Source organism: Peromyscus maniculatus, chromosome 1 (genome assembly GCF_049852395.1).
Source record: "Peromyscus maniculatus bairdii isolate BWxNUB_F1_BW_parent chromosome 1, HU_Pman_BW_mat_3.1, whole genome shotgun sequence".
NCBI lineage: Eukaryota > Metazoa > Chordata > Mammalia > Rodentia > Cricetidae > Peromyscus > Peromyscus maniculatus.
This window is the reverse complement of record NC_134852.1, coordinates 22,560,163-22,575,511: the sequence shown is the minus strand read 5'-3', so window position 1 is coordinate 22,575,511 and position 15,349 is coordinate 22,560,163. Positions and strand designations below refer to the sequence as shown.

At 36.4% G+C, this 15,349-nt stretch overlaps 1 protein-coding gene across 8 annotated transcripts in view; it reads right to left on the bottom strand.

Moving 5' to 3' along the window:
* Nucleotides 1-14,922, bottom strand: part of LOC143273251 (sulfotransferase 2A2-like) — a 41,769-nt gene extending 26,847 nt beyond the window's left edge. For 3 of the 8 annotated variants that reach the window (XR_013051180.1, XR_013051184.1, XM_076571776.1), the window contains exons 1-4: nucleotides 14,676-14,919; nucleotides 13,410-13,618; nucleotides 11,432-11,558; nucleotides 1,076-1,192 (exon numbers count right to left, since the gene is read on the bottom strand). Coding sequence is in view for 5 of the 8 variants with exons in the window: in XM_076571776.1 (XP_076427891.1) it covers nucleotides 1,076-1,192; nucleotides 11,432-11,558; nucleotides 13,410-13,618; nucleotides 14,676-14,808 (586 nt within the window). In the remaining 3 variants the exon portion in view is untranslated. Of the gene's footprint in view, nucleotides 1-1,075; nucleotides 1,193-11,431; nucleotides 11,559-13,409; nucleotides 13,619-14,675 lie in introns of all 8 variants that reach the window. The other 5 variants (XR_013051188.1, XM_076571795.1, XM_076571792.1 and 2 more) reach the window with 3 other exon arrangements.
* Nucleotides 14,923-15,349: the final 427 nt, after the last annotated feature.

The following is a 15,349-nucleotide window of genomic DNA, read 5'->3' as shown; positions in this document are numbered from 1 at the left end:
ACACAAAAATAACCATTTTCTCCTCTAGGTTGTTTTTTGTTAGAACAGATGCCAGTTAAGATAAAGGAGAAATATAGAACACCATATATACAAGACCAGAAAATATATTTCCCTCATAAAATTATAATCAGAGAAATTACATTGAAACTGGCAAGGGAGAAACACCAAGCAAATGTAAAGGAAGGTCTGTCAGAATAATAGATTTTTCAACTGAGATTTTAAAATGCCGGAGGGCCTGGAAAGCTGTATTTCAAGTTCTAAAGCCAACCAATGACAACTCAGTCTACTGTACCCATCAAAACTGCTTCTCATAATTGAAAGATAAAAAATATGCTAAAATATGCAAAATGAATTTATGATCATCAAAACAGTTCTACAAAATATACTTACAGGAATCTTTTCCAGTAAAGAGAAAAAAATGAATCCATAAGGCTGCAACAAAGCAAGCGTTATCTTCCATGTTCAAGTTGATTCAGCCTAGAATTATCTGAGAGAGCCTCTTTTAAGAGTTTGTAAAGGTCATAGTGGAATTGCTTTGAGTTTCTCTCCATTTAATTTGATGTTGGCTGTTGGCTTGCTGTAAATTGCCTTTATTATGTTTAGGTATGTTCCCTGTATTCCTGATTGCTCCAAGACTTTTATCATGAAGGGGTGTTGGATTTTGTCAAATGCCTTTTCTGCATCTAGTGAGATGATCATGTGTTTTTTTTTCTTTGTGTTTGTTTATATGTTGTATTACATTGACGGACTTTTTTATGTTGAACCACCCTTGCAACCCTGGGATGAAGCCTACTTGATTATCGTGGATAGTGATGGAGAAATAGCTGAGATCAACATGAGAAACCTGGACATATGTGGGAGTAATGAAGGGCTGGGGTCAAGGGAAATAGAGCCTGTGAGAGCAGGAGATCCAAGCTGGATCAAGAACAGAGTGGGAGAACAAGGAGTGGGAAACCATGGTAAATGAAGACCTCATAAGAAAAAGAAGAAACAAAGTGCTAGAGGCCCACAGAAATCCACAAATAAACCCCCAAAATAGACTGCTGGCAATGGTTGAGAGAGAGCCAGAACTGACCTACTCTGGTGATGGGATGGCCAAACACCCTAATAGTGGTGCCAGAAACCCCATCCAAGGACTGAGGAATCTGGATGCAGAGATCCACAGCTAAGCCTCGGGTGGAGCTCCAGGAGTCTAATAAGTGAGAAAGAGGAGGGTTTTTTGAGTGAGAATTGTTGAAACCGAGGTTAGATAAAGCACAGGGACAAATAGCCAAAGGAATGAAAACACATGAACTATGAACCAAAGGCTGAGGGGCCCCCATCTGAATAGGTGAGACAATTGTTTGGCTTGATCTCTTTGGGAGGCATCTAGGCAGTGGTACTGGTTCCTGTGCTCATTGCATGAGTTGGCTGTTTGAAACCTGGGGCTTATGTAGGGATGCTTGGCTCAGTCTGGGAGGAGGGGACTAGACCTACCTGGACTGAGTCTACCAGGTCTATCTCAGTCCTCGGGGGAGGCTTTGCCTTGGAGAAAGTGGGAAGTGGAGGTAGGATGGGGGAAAGGGGAGGGGGACAGGAGGGGGGAAAACAAGGGAATCCATGGCTGATATGTAGAACTGAATGGTATTATAAAATAAAACAAAAGGAAAAAAAGAGTTTTTACAGATCAGATTGGCTGATGACAAAGTATTTGAGTTGTTGTCCTGATTGATGATTGGTGTGTTAGGGCCCACAGCATAGGTAGCTGTGACTGGATTTTATGAGAAAGAAAGCTCAGCATAAGACACCATAACAAGTTAACATGAAGATTAATAAAATGCTTTCTGCTTCAGTTCCTTCTGGAGATAGGGCTCTGACTTCTCCCATAGAAAATTGCATTCTGAAAGATTAAGCCAGATAAACAATTTCTTCCCCTACATTGCTTCTGGCTTGAGAGAGCATAAAGCAAACTAGATCAATAGTTAAATAAGAAAACAACACAATCACCTTGGTAAAATCATCACAATGAGAGGAATCAACAATCACCTTTCACTAGTGCAGCTGAAGTGTTGAGGATGTCATATTTGCTCTGAATATATGTTGCTAGGATTGATTGATAAATAAAACACAGATTGGCCAGTAGTTAGGCAGGAAGGATGGTATAGGCAGGACAAGGAGAGCAAGAATTCTGGGTGGAAGAAGGCTCAGTCAGAGAGATGGTGCCAGCCAGCCATGGGGAGGAGGATGTAAAGTACAGGTAAGCTACAAGCCACATGGCAAGGTATAATATGGTGATATTTTATTTGTATTGAAATGTGATTTTATTTGTATGCTAATAAATAAAGTTGCCCAGTGGTCAGAGCTATTAAAGCCATAGTGAAAGCTGGGCAGTGGTGGTGCATGCTTTTCATCCCAGCACTTGGTAGGCAGACCTAGGTAAATCTCTTTTTATTCAAGGATACAGCCAGTATTGGAGACACACATCTTTAATCTCAATAACAACCATAGAAGACCTGGAGGTCTGTACAAACAGGCAGTGATCAGGCAGTCATGTGGTTGGCTTTACAACCAATGAGAAGGCAGAACAGAAAGTCTATATAAAGACGAAAACACAGGAAGTAGGTCTCTTGGCTGAAAAGGCTAGCTGCACCAGACAGGTAAAGCTCTTAGCTCTGATCTGTTGGCTTTCTTCTTTGCATTGGTTCTGTGTTTCTTATTTAATAAGATGGTTGGTAACATCTACAGTCCAGATTTATAGAAATGGGTTTATCTAAGATATAAGAACAGCTAGTAAGAAGCCTGAGCCATTAGGCCATTCAGTTTGTAAATAATATAAGTCTCTGTGTGTTTATTTGGGGACACTAGTGGGAGAGATTTGCCCTGACTACTGGAAGGCCAGGACACAAGAAAACTCCAGCTACACACTAGTAACTGAATATTAATGGTGCCAATTCCTTAATCAAAAGACACAGTGGAGGACATTGGATTAAAGTTCTAGGATGTTTATATTTGTTGTAGTCATCATATAAGACAGCTATAAACTTAAAATGAAATAATGGAAAAAAGAGATTCTGGGGAAATGGAGCTAGAAAACAGGGATATGTTGCTGATCTAATCTGACATAATAGACTTGAAATGTATTGAGCAATGATAAACATTACTTCATACTGCTTAAGGGAACAATTCATGGGGAGAATTGTACAATAACAAACACAGGTTCACCAAGTTATGCACAGAAAATAATACTAGATGTAAAACCATAGGCAAGCATCACAGTACTTTCATTTCCAATAGTTAACACTTCATCACAATAGAAAATAATTAGAATTAACTGACATCACAGGTAAAATGGTCTTTAAAGACATCTATAGAATAATGTACCCAAAGACTGAAGAATACACCATGTTCTCAGAAGCACATGGAACTTTCTATAAAATAGACATATACAAGGTCAGAAAGAACATCTTAAATAACATAGGGAAAATTAAATAATTCCTTATGTTCTACCCCAAAAGTATAAAATGACTATAAATAAATAAGAAAAACTCCACAACATAAACTCATGGAGAATAAACAACTCACAACTTTATGAGTCCTTGATGAAATCATGAATGGAAAGATTCTTTCAATGAAATGAAACAAAAATACCACAATATACTTTAAACTATGAGATGCAATGAAAAATTCCCTAAGAGGGATGTTTATAGTTCAAATTAACTATATTATAATGTCAAAGATATTTCTAATAAATTAGCTAAAGAATGGCCTTAGGGCTTTGGAAAAGGAATGCATCAAACATCAAAATTACAAGCTGGAAAGAAAACACTGACATTAAAAAAAGTTAGTGAAATGAAAACAGCAACAGCAACCAAACAAATCCAGAGTCAATGAAATAGTTTTTCCTTCAACATATAAATAATATTGACAAAACTTCAGATAAATGTAGATGAATTTCTAAATGGTCTTATTAAAGAAAAAACCATGAAGCCAAATATAGGGGTGAAAGCCTTAGAGAGATCAGGGAACTAGGGAAAGCCACTAGCCAACGTTAACTCACCAACTCTGCAGCTTCCATAGAGAGTGACTTCCTATCTAACCAGTCTTATATGACTTGCTGTTTGCCCTCTGATTGGTCTGTTAGCCCAAATACCTCACTTCCTCTTCCTACACCACTCATTTTCTGTCTATCTGTACAGACCTCCAGGCCTCTATGGTTGGTACTATGATTAAAGGCACATGTCACCATGCTTGTCTCTGTTCTCTAGTGTGGCCTTGAACACACAGAGACTTTACCTTCTAAGTGATAGACTTAAGGGCAAATTCTACCACTGCCAGACTTCTTTGTTTACTTAAAATGGCTTGCTATTTACTTTGATTTCAGGGTAAACTTTATTTATTAATACAAAGGTAAAATGTCACCACATTTCAACACAAATAAAATATCACCATGGATAAACTAAGAAAAGGAAGTGAAAGAGCAAAAGATAATACAGTTAAGTCATGAAAAAGGAATCACTCCTTATGACAAGCACCAGTGAATTCAAAGAATTATTAAAGTTTAAATTAAAATCATTCCACTAAACCAGAAAAACTAAAATATATGGATTAAATTTCAACATGGATTAAAACCTACCTAAATAAATCTAAGATGACATTTTAAAATTTTAAATAGGTAGACGTGGGGACAAGGCTCAGAATTTAAAAATAATTACTTTTCTTCTAGAGGGTCAGGATTCAATATCCAGTAACTACATGATAGCTCACAATGCCATGTTCCTGCCTCTGTGGGCACAAGACACATGTCCAAAAAACACACATACATGCAACAAATCCCTTCTACACATAACATAAAATAAACCTGTAAAACACTCAGGCCTGACTCTGCCTCTCATCTGCCACCTCAGGAGCCAAGGGAGGACACAGCAAATACTGAGGCTGAACAAATCAGCTACCACTGAAGCTCAAATCCTCAGCCTTTAGTTGGCTCTCTCCAAGATCTACCCTGTCTATGAGCTGCTGGAGATGATGGAAAGAGCTGGTCCTGGGGAACCATGACTACAGGATTTCCTTGATTTTGAGATATAGTAGGATATCTGAGAGGAGTCTAGATGAGGGTCCAGTATTGATGGTGTAGCCATAGCCAGAGACCCTGAAACAAACCAGCCATTTATTGCAATGAACATTTGAAATTAAAGCTGTTTGGGCAAAAGGGTTTGTGATGTGACACACAACAGCACCCAATGCAACTATAATGAACAAATATGCGGTGCATAGATGGGGAGTACAGAGGAGTGAACAGGGACAAGAATGCCAGAATTGGAGATGTGGCAGTTGTGACTGGTATGAGAGAAGACTGCTGACTGATAGCAGAGCTTATCATTCCCCACAGGGGTCAGTGAGATATTGTTTTGTTGTTTTTGTTTTTATTTTGTTTTCATTTTTTATTTTCTTTTATGTGGCAGGGTACAAGGGTGGAGGGTAGATATGAAAGGACAGGGCAATGAATGGGAATGATATGCATGATGAAAAATTCCCAAAGAATCAATAAAAATTATGTTATAAAAATACTCTAAGGCCTATAACAACAATGAGTTTGCAAAAGTAATTTAAAAAATTTCTAAAGAAAGAGAAATGTTCAGACCAGATGAATTTTTCCAGACCTTCAGAGAACACAAAGATTTTTGAACTGTTACATAAAAGAAGGAAAATAAGGCTCATTACCAAACCATTTTTGAAGTATCATCTTGATATGAAGAACAGACAAATATTCAACCGCAAAGATATCATATATACCAAGATCTATGATTAACATGGATGCAAAGTTTCTCAATAAAATACTTTGTTAACATATTCAGGAACTTATCAGTGATAGTAAAATGGCTGAACAGGTAAAGTTGTTTATTGCCAAACCTGAAGACCAAAATCCATATGTTCAAAAGAAAGAACACATTCCTGTAAGTTTTTCTCTGGTTTCCAGCTGCACATTTGGGTATACATGGACCCATACAGTATACATATATATGTACATGCACATGCACAAGTACACACACACACAGACACACACACACACACACACACACACACACACACACACACACACACTATATCCAAACAGCCATTCACCATGATCAAGTTGGCTTTATTCCAGAGACTCAATGAAGGGCTGGTTCAATACACAAACATTGATAAATATAAATTAAATAGTATAAATAGAATAAAGAACAGAAAAGCCATGATAATCAGTGTAGATGAAGAAAAGAATTTTTGATAAAATTTATCATTCCCTCATGTATAAAATGCCAAAGAACTTAGAATAGAAAGAGCATATTTCAACATTGTATTGGCCATATGTAGGAAAACTGTAGCTTACATTTTCAAGGTAGGGGGAAATCCAATATATTTCCAGTACAAGCAAGAATAAATTGAAGTGACTTCCTCCAATCTTTTTACATATAGTACCAAATTCTAAGATCGAAAAAAAAGATAAATGAACAAATAAAAGCTGTACAAATAAGAAAAAAATCAAGTCAAAGTACCTATTCTTGAGTGATACAACTCTATCAGTGCAAGACTGAAAGTGTTTAGCAAGGATCACTTAGATCTGATAAAGACTAACAAAGTGACAGGGTACAAAATTATCAAACAAACATAATTAGTTTTTCTCTATACGAATGATGAACAAATTGAGAAACAAATCAGATATATCAGTCTGTTAACAAATGTCTAAAGAAGACATCTCAGAATAAACCTAAACAAGTGTGCTGCCTTGTAAAAATGTCCCATATAATGTTCAGGTTACAATACTTGGTTCGCAGATGTTGTATCTTATGGGGAGATCAGCAAGTATGAACTTGCTGGATGAAATATGTCACTGGGGTGGGATTAAGGTATCCAGGACTAGCACTGTTTTGAGTGCTCTCCTTCTGTCTCCTGTTTGTGGCTTGAGTTGTGAGATCTCAGGTGTTACGCCCATGCCATGCCTGTCTTCCTGGTGCCATACTACCTGTAGTGGTAATGATTGACTCTTATCACTCTGGAATCATATGTTCCAAACAAAGCATTCCTTCAATATGTTGCCTTGTTCATGGTGTTTTATCACAGCAATAGAAAAGTAATGAATACACCCAGGAGGCAAAGCCCTCATTACTGAAAACCTCAACACATTAAGGACAGACTCTTATGCAGATGTCAGGAGATGGAAAATGTTTCCATGGTCACAAACTAGAGAAATTCATATTATGAAAATGCCCATCCTACCATAAGCAATGAACAGACTCAGTTGTGGTATTGTATTCCCCCAAATATTGTCCATGCTAATAAACTTATCTGGGGTCAGAGACAGAGCAGCCACAATATTAATCATAAAGGATAGGCAGTGGCACCACATGCCTTTAATCCTAGTATTCCAGAGGCAGAAATCCATGTGTTCAAGGATACAGACAGGCATAATGACTCATCACAACTTTAATTCCCAAAAACAAGCCTTTAATCCCAGGGAGTGGTGGTAGAAAGCAGAAAGGTATATAAGGCGTGAGGACCAGAAACTAGAAGCATTTGGCTGGTTGAGCATTTGGCTGGTTAAGCATTTGGCTAGTTAAGCATTCAGGCTTTTGAGCAGCAATTCAGCTGAGACCCATTCTGGATGAGGACACAGAAGCCTCCAGTCTGAGGAAACAAGACCAGTTGAGGATCTGGTGAGGTAAGATAGCTGTGGCTTGTTCTGTCTACCTGATTTTCCAGTGCTCACCCCAATACCTGGCTCATGTTTGATTTTATTAATAAGACTCTCTAAGATTCCTGCTACACTCAGTACAATACCAATCAAGGTTTTTAGTGTTATCAATAGAAATAAAAATTAATAATCTTCAAATTATTGTGGAATGGTTAGATGTTCATTCTTAAATTCAACACTACAGAACTGTCCCTAATCCTCAGGGATCATCGCAGAAGAGGCAGTGTAAATAATGTAAAAGTTGAAAAAAAGAAGGAATGGAAAATGTTGACATGTGGGCATGACAGAACAAGTGTACTCATGATCTTAAAGCTGCTGAAGCAGCTGCAAAGATCCTGCATAAGACTTGCTCAAAAATGAGGTATCATACTGTGATGAAGGCACTCACTGGACACTACAACTCCATAATGAAATTATTAATACTGAATGATTCTGGGTGGTAGGAAGTCACTGTCCTCAGTTGTGTCCCCAGTGAGGTGCCAACTAGGTTTCCATTGGTAGTCAAAACCCCACATTCCCACAGAAGATAAAAATCATGGTTAAATTGAATGGGCCACCAATAAATAGATGTGAAAGTTATAAAAAGAGAACTGTAATGAATGGGGGTTACTAAAGGTGAGAGGGAGATTAGAGAGGGAAAAGGGTTTTAATAAGCAGAATATAATTTATACATCTTTGTAATTTCTAAAGAACAAGTTCAATAATCAATTCATACAAAAGCACAAACAATTGCAGATAATCAAAGCAACCTTGGAAAAATATAGTACCTTATTTCCAGTTATACTACAGAGATAGAGTAATGAAAACAGCAAAGTACTGACACAAAAAAAGTGGATTAATTGAATAGAAAACCAAGACATAAGTTCACACAACTGCAGGCACTGTGTTTTTGAAAAAAATATTAAAAACATGCATTGAAAGAAAGATCTTGGTATCTTCAGTACATGGTATTTTGGACATTAGATTGCTATGTGTGGAAGAATGAATTTCCATCGTAATCCTTCATCACACACACACACACACACACACACACACACACACACACACACACACATTCATACCAATTGTAAATGTATCAAGACCCTCAACAGAAGACACAAAACTCTGACACAGTTGAGGAAATTATAGGAAGTGCACTTTGAGAGGTAATCACAGATAAGGACTTTCTAAATGCTACTCATCTCACTCAGAAAATAAGGCAAATACTCAACAATTGGGACCCCTTGAAATTAAAAGATTTCTATCCACCAAAGGAAATCATTAATCATGTGAAGATTCAGCTAATAAAATGGAAGAAAGCTTTGCCAGTTATATGCTTCCAGACAATGTGTATCTAGTATCTAACAAGAATTAAAGATAATAAAATATTCAATATAAAGAAAGAATTGGATCAAAACCTGTGGTATGGAACTAAAAAGTATACCATAAAAGAAAGGGAATGCCTCATATGAATTTTGAAAGTGTTCATCAACATTAACTAACAAAGAAATACAAAATAAAAACTAAAAACTACTTAGGAGTCCTTCTTATCTATGTCAGAATGGTCACAGTTATTTAAAAAAAATGCAGAGCTGTAACATAGAGAAAATGCATCTCAGAAACAACAACAAAAAGACAAAGAGAGGAAAAATAGTAAATGTTTGAAATACATGTTGAAAATGTTTGAGAAGAAAAGATAATTTAAATATAAAGGGATGAGAAAGGAGTAATGGACAAGACTGTTAAATGAGAATATAGGCTAATGTTTTTCTTGTTCTAAATTTCTCATGGTTTTGAGGGTCTTGTGGTCCAAAATTCAGTGAAATATAAGGAATATTGAAAGTAAAACATTTAATATTGAGTTTCCCAGATTCTGTTTTGGATACCAATGCTAACTGTATACAAATTCATTAAATTGTATAGACTTTGAGTCTCAATAATTTTGGTGAATCTGGTTTTTATTTATGTGCAAGCTGCTTTATAATAAAATTTAGTTTTTATTTTTTTTTAATTTTCAGAAAATTGTGGGAAAAGAAAAACATTGTTTGGACAGAAATTGCACAGCCATTATTCAAATCACTGTGGGAAGCATAAAAAAGGCTGAAAACAGAAATTCCATATGACCCAGCTATCAAATTTTAGATATATACTCTAACTAGGTAGGTATATAGAACTATAGACTTAGATATATACAACTACATAGATACTTGAACATTTGTGCTAATTGCTGCTCTATTCATAATAGCTACAGAACAGTTTTCGCCTAGATGCCCATCAACTGAAAATAGATGAGATTGTGATATGTACACACAGTAAAATTTCATTGAGCTTTAAAGATGAAATTATGAATTTCACAGTAAAATAGTTGGAACTTGAAAATATACTTAAGATGGTAACACAAGAACAAATAGACAAGCACTGCATCTTTTGTTTCATATTTGGATTTGAGACAAATTCTTAGCATGTTTACTTTGATGTGTATATAAAGGAAAGGAAAGCACAAAAGAGCCATTAGAAGAGTAGCAAGAAAAAAAAGACCTTAAGGAGAGAGAAGCACCAGGACACATATGGTACCAATATGAAGGAAAGGAATATGAGACTGATTGTGTGGATGCAAAGATGGGGTGGGTAAATTAGGGATAGAATTAACCAAAACGTAGAATATACAAAAATGCCATTAGTTTGTAAGCTCATTTAAAAAATTATTAAAGAGTTTAAATCAATGCAGCTTTCATGAGCAGATTCTACTGGTCCCAGAAGTTATTGGTTATAAAATGAAAACTCCATTGCTATTATTGGGATACCTCCTTAGGAATTGTTGCCTAAAATGGGCCTGAGGACTTGAACTCACAGAGATCCACCTGGCTTTTGCATCCTGAGTGCTGGGATTAAAGATGTGCACCACCACTGCCCAGCTAAGACCCTATTCCTAAAGCCAATCTCATAGTCTTGTCACACAACATAAGGAAAGAAAACTGGAAATAGCTGAAATATAAATTTCTGCTGTATAGCCCTCATTGTATACAAAAGGTTTCTGTAGGATTCTAGTGGGAGAATCTTGTCAATAATATTACTCAGCTATGGACACTGATATCTAAACTTCAACCATCGATACAACATACACCCACTGGTGCAATAACTGCAATTGTGGTATCAGAGTAACCAATCATTTTCTGATTGAGAAGACTTCACATCTGATACAGTCATCATGGTCAAATATTCATGATGAGAAAGACATAGGTCCTAGTGTTGTTGCTATCAATCTTGTTCTGTTAGGCACAAGGTATAACATCTTCCTCAGTACTAGAAAGACTAGATACTCCAAATATTGCCAGGATGGTTATTCATAGGTCAAGATGTAGCTGTGCTATTAGGCAGTGGCTTGTGAGAGCAGGAAGACTTCACAATTAGGTTTGTGATGGTAATGCTCTTTGGATCAACAGGTTGGTAAAGTATAGAGGAATAAGATGGAGCCAAGAGAAAATTACAGAATATATTAACCAAGTTGTAACCAAGTTAGATAACATAAATGACTGGGGATTGAATCCCATGATTAAATAAACAGAATATAGAAGTGACTGCTTATAGTCTTAGAACTCAGGAAGTGCAGGGAGGAGGAGTCAATCTCAAGATTACCCCTATCTGCTTAGAGAATTCAAGACCAGCCTAATCTATATCACACCTTATCTTCATAAATGTAACTGAGCCTTCCTCAACCCCTATACTTAACAGGACACTCACCATTTCCTTTGAGGAACCATTCAATGTAAGTTCCTAGTGACTCTGGATTATCAATAAGGTTTGTGTTACGTTGGAAAAAATAACCAGACACAAGAATATCTTTGGGATTTCTGATGATATAGATCACCTTGAATGGAAAAACATGTAAATGAATGTCAATATAGTCATAAACCAATTTTATCTGGCATAGTTTATATGAAAAGTCAATCAAATATCAATGAGGTTTCCAAAAATATTTATTATTTTTATTTGAACAAAATATGAGCAGAAGTACAAAGTATCTATATTTATCAGAATGTATAATTTTATATACACTTTTATAATTTTATTTGATTTAAAATAATGTAACAGCAAAAAGACTGAGGTCACTAACACTGTAAAAAAACAACAGCAACAAGAAAAAGACAAGATTGACTCAGTACCTGTAAAGATCAATATTTTATAGTGTGGAAGACTATCCATCCAGTATGAAAGGATTCTTATATACACGCAATAATGCATACTATGCTAAATATATCTGAAAAATGACAAACTAATTGGTTTCTATAACTATAACTATAAAAGAAAAACTCTCAAAAGAATCATGATGCAGAGTTTAATGCTAATAATTCATTGCAAAATGGTGAACACAAAGACCCACGAGCACCTAAAAAATGCTGAGATGGAAAGAAATAGATTTCCCAGAGAAAAGCATAGCAATTGGTTATTCCATACCATTTTCTTAGCCTTGAAAACATACATAGACTAACTTTGTACATACTGAACAGATTGTACCAAGGTCCTTAGGAATATGTAGATACAAATACAGATGTAACAAAAAATGATGAAAAAACCCACAAATTTGAAAGAGAGAAAAGGCTGATGGTAGTGGCAAATGCCTTTAATCCCAGCACTTGGGAGGCAGAGGAAGGTGGATCTTTGTGATTTCCAGGCCAGCCTGGTCTACAGAGCGAGATGCAGGAAAGGCACAAAGATACGTAGAGAAAACCTATCTTGAAAAACCATAAAAAAATAAAAAAATAAAAGAGGGCTATAATGGAAAGCCTGGAGAGAGGAAGAGGAAGGGGGAATAATGTATGTAATTATGGTACAATCTCAAAAATAGAAGAAATAATTTCAAACAAATTAATATTAAATAATTAATGAAATTAATATTTTGTCCCAATGCTCATTGTGACATTATTATATAATTCATCTTTTAGGCCTTAATTTCCCCAGACATAAGTTTTCCAAATCTAGATAAGACTCACATATATAGGTTTATGTTCACAACTTCATTGTGATAGTTTCAAGAGAGATTGTTTTCTACATTTGTCTTTGTAGTTTAAGCATAAATACTTATAGATTCTAAGGTGTGGGGACTTCCACAAAACTTTCTTATTAACAATGAGCAATGATATGTCAGAACCTGGATATTTCTGATTCCTTTAAGAGATCCCCTATCAGTGATGTTGGTGATTTTTGGGGCTACTGATCTTAATAGACAGCCAGACACAGCAAGACACAATGGATACAGATAAGTCATGATTGTTGAACAATCTCCCAGATTACAGCATTAGTGCCTGTTCAGGCTGCTTCCCCTATGAGCAACTCTGCTTGGTTGATTCACCCATTAGGTTTTGGCTATATGTAGAATCAATTTTAGCTAAATGACTTTGATGACAAGGAAAAAGCAAAATCCACTGTACACTAGAGTTTGAACTCTACTTTACGTGAATGTATAATCCCTGAATTCCCTGCTGTGATAATACACTCTTTCGCATTATATCTGTCCAGGATCACTGAAAGGGGGTTGATATCCTGGTACTCTGATATAATCTGAGGAGGGGACAGATTAGCATTATCTAGGGCATAAGAATCCCAATTTCCCTCTCCAAATCTACACAGAATGCATTTAAGGCAGAGGTTCAGGGCCCAATGCACTAGAATAAGTTTAATGAGCACTTGGCCAAAGATTTCTCAACCACTGGACACTGACCTTAGCCTTGGATCTGAAGAAAGACTTGGGGAAAAGATGGAAAGGGAGGTGGGAGGACATGAGGCGTGGTCCTTCCTTATTGATCAATATTGGAAATCCCTTTTGAGTCTCTATCCAGGGAGAGCGTTCCCAGATTGGCACAGATTGGATCCATTTGGGATTTCCCTTGGTCTGAATTAAGCAGACAGTCTCCTTCAGCCAGTTAGTTCCTGAAGAAGAAGGAAAAATTATAGACACTCATTTCAAAGCACTTCTGAAAAGCCTTAAATAGAATATACAACCATAAAATTTAAATGTAGCTATTTCCAAGAAAAAAAGCATGAGGTATTTGCTATATCCACATTGTGTAAGTACAAAATATATTCTTCCAGATGATTTAAAATACTTCACCTAACAAAACTGAGAATCTTTACTCAGCAACCCCAACCTTCCTATTGAACATTGCCTCCAGTCAAGAACCATTTCGTTTTGGTGAATTCAACTATTCCAATATTTGTCACGAATGCATACATGGAATCTGTCCTTGAGATTGGAACCTTTCATTTACCACAATGTCATTAAGTTGCATCCATCCTGCACTGTATGTATTGGTACTGCTTCACTTTAGCTTAAATAAATTCGCATGTGTCTATTTACCATACACACATGTATTTGTGGTTATATGCTCATTTCTCAATGAGTATTTCTCTAATATTATTCTCTGGGATATTATCCAAATCCTTTTCCTGCAGTCCACTGTCCTTAGATTTTTCATGTTATTGCCCTTTGATGTTAGCAACCTAATACTTAACCAATGTTTACTGCTTCTGCCACCCACCATACTCCTCCCCAAATGGCCATGATGCCTTTCTTTTTTTCCTTGAGTTTTGAGACTCTTTCTTCTACCTGAAGAAGGTCCATGGTAATTCTTCTACCTGATATTGTCCTCTCCTCTACAAATTCTTACATTCATGCCTTTTTTCTTGATGCTATTTTATCTGTTTATTCTCATCATTACCTCTCTTCTACACAGAGATACACCAATGCCACAATCTGCTTTAGGAAACACTGTCATTGCTCCCAGGATCAGCTCAGGCACTAAGACTATATTGGCTAGGTTAGAGTTTTTCCTCTGAGTGAAAATGCTCTCAGATACAGCTCTCCAAGTCCACAAACCATTGAACACATGAGATATATAAAGCATTGCATTCACCACCTAAATAAAGGATGATTAAAGCTGAAAACTTCCACAGACAGTTCAGGATCATTCTCAATGATATTCCTTACCTGATTTAGGATAACTCAGTATGACTGTGTCTTCATCTCTGATCACAAACTTATCACGGCTTTCTTCAATAATTTCTCTTTTATACACTATAGTAGACAAAGGTATTCCTTCAAACCAAAAGTAGGCTGACATTACAAAAACTCTTTCTTGGTGCTGTGAGATTTCCAACACTGTCCACCTGTTCTGCTTAAAGCAAATGATGAGAGGTAAAATTTATAGAGCAGTCAAAGAATCATTAATATCCCAATGTTTGTACTGAAATGAGCTGCTGATACGAAAAAATACAGATTGCAAAAACCAGTCAAAGGTTGCTGCATTACACTGTGAACATATTCAGAAATTGTTCCAGGGAATTTTGAGCCAGAGGTCATGACCCCAAACTAGAAACTCAATAACAAGTACTTAGACATTGAAATAAGGCTTAGTTAAAATATTTTCTAATACAATTAAGCATTAAGAATGGTTTCTATTCTCTGTCAACTGGGTGATCCCTGTGCCTTTCTTGGGGTCATGTTTTCTAGGTAGCCTCCCTGGGTTTGTGAGTAGCGGTCTAGTCATCTTTGTTTTACATCTAGTATCCTCCTATGAGTGGGTACATACCATGTTTGTTTTTCTGAGTCTGGGTTACCTCACTCAGGATGATTTTTTTGAGATCCACCCGTTTGCCTGCAAA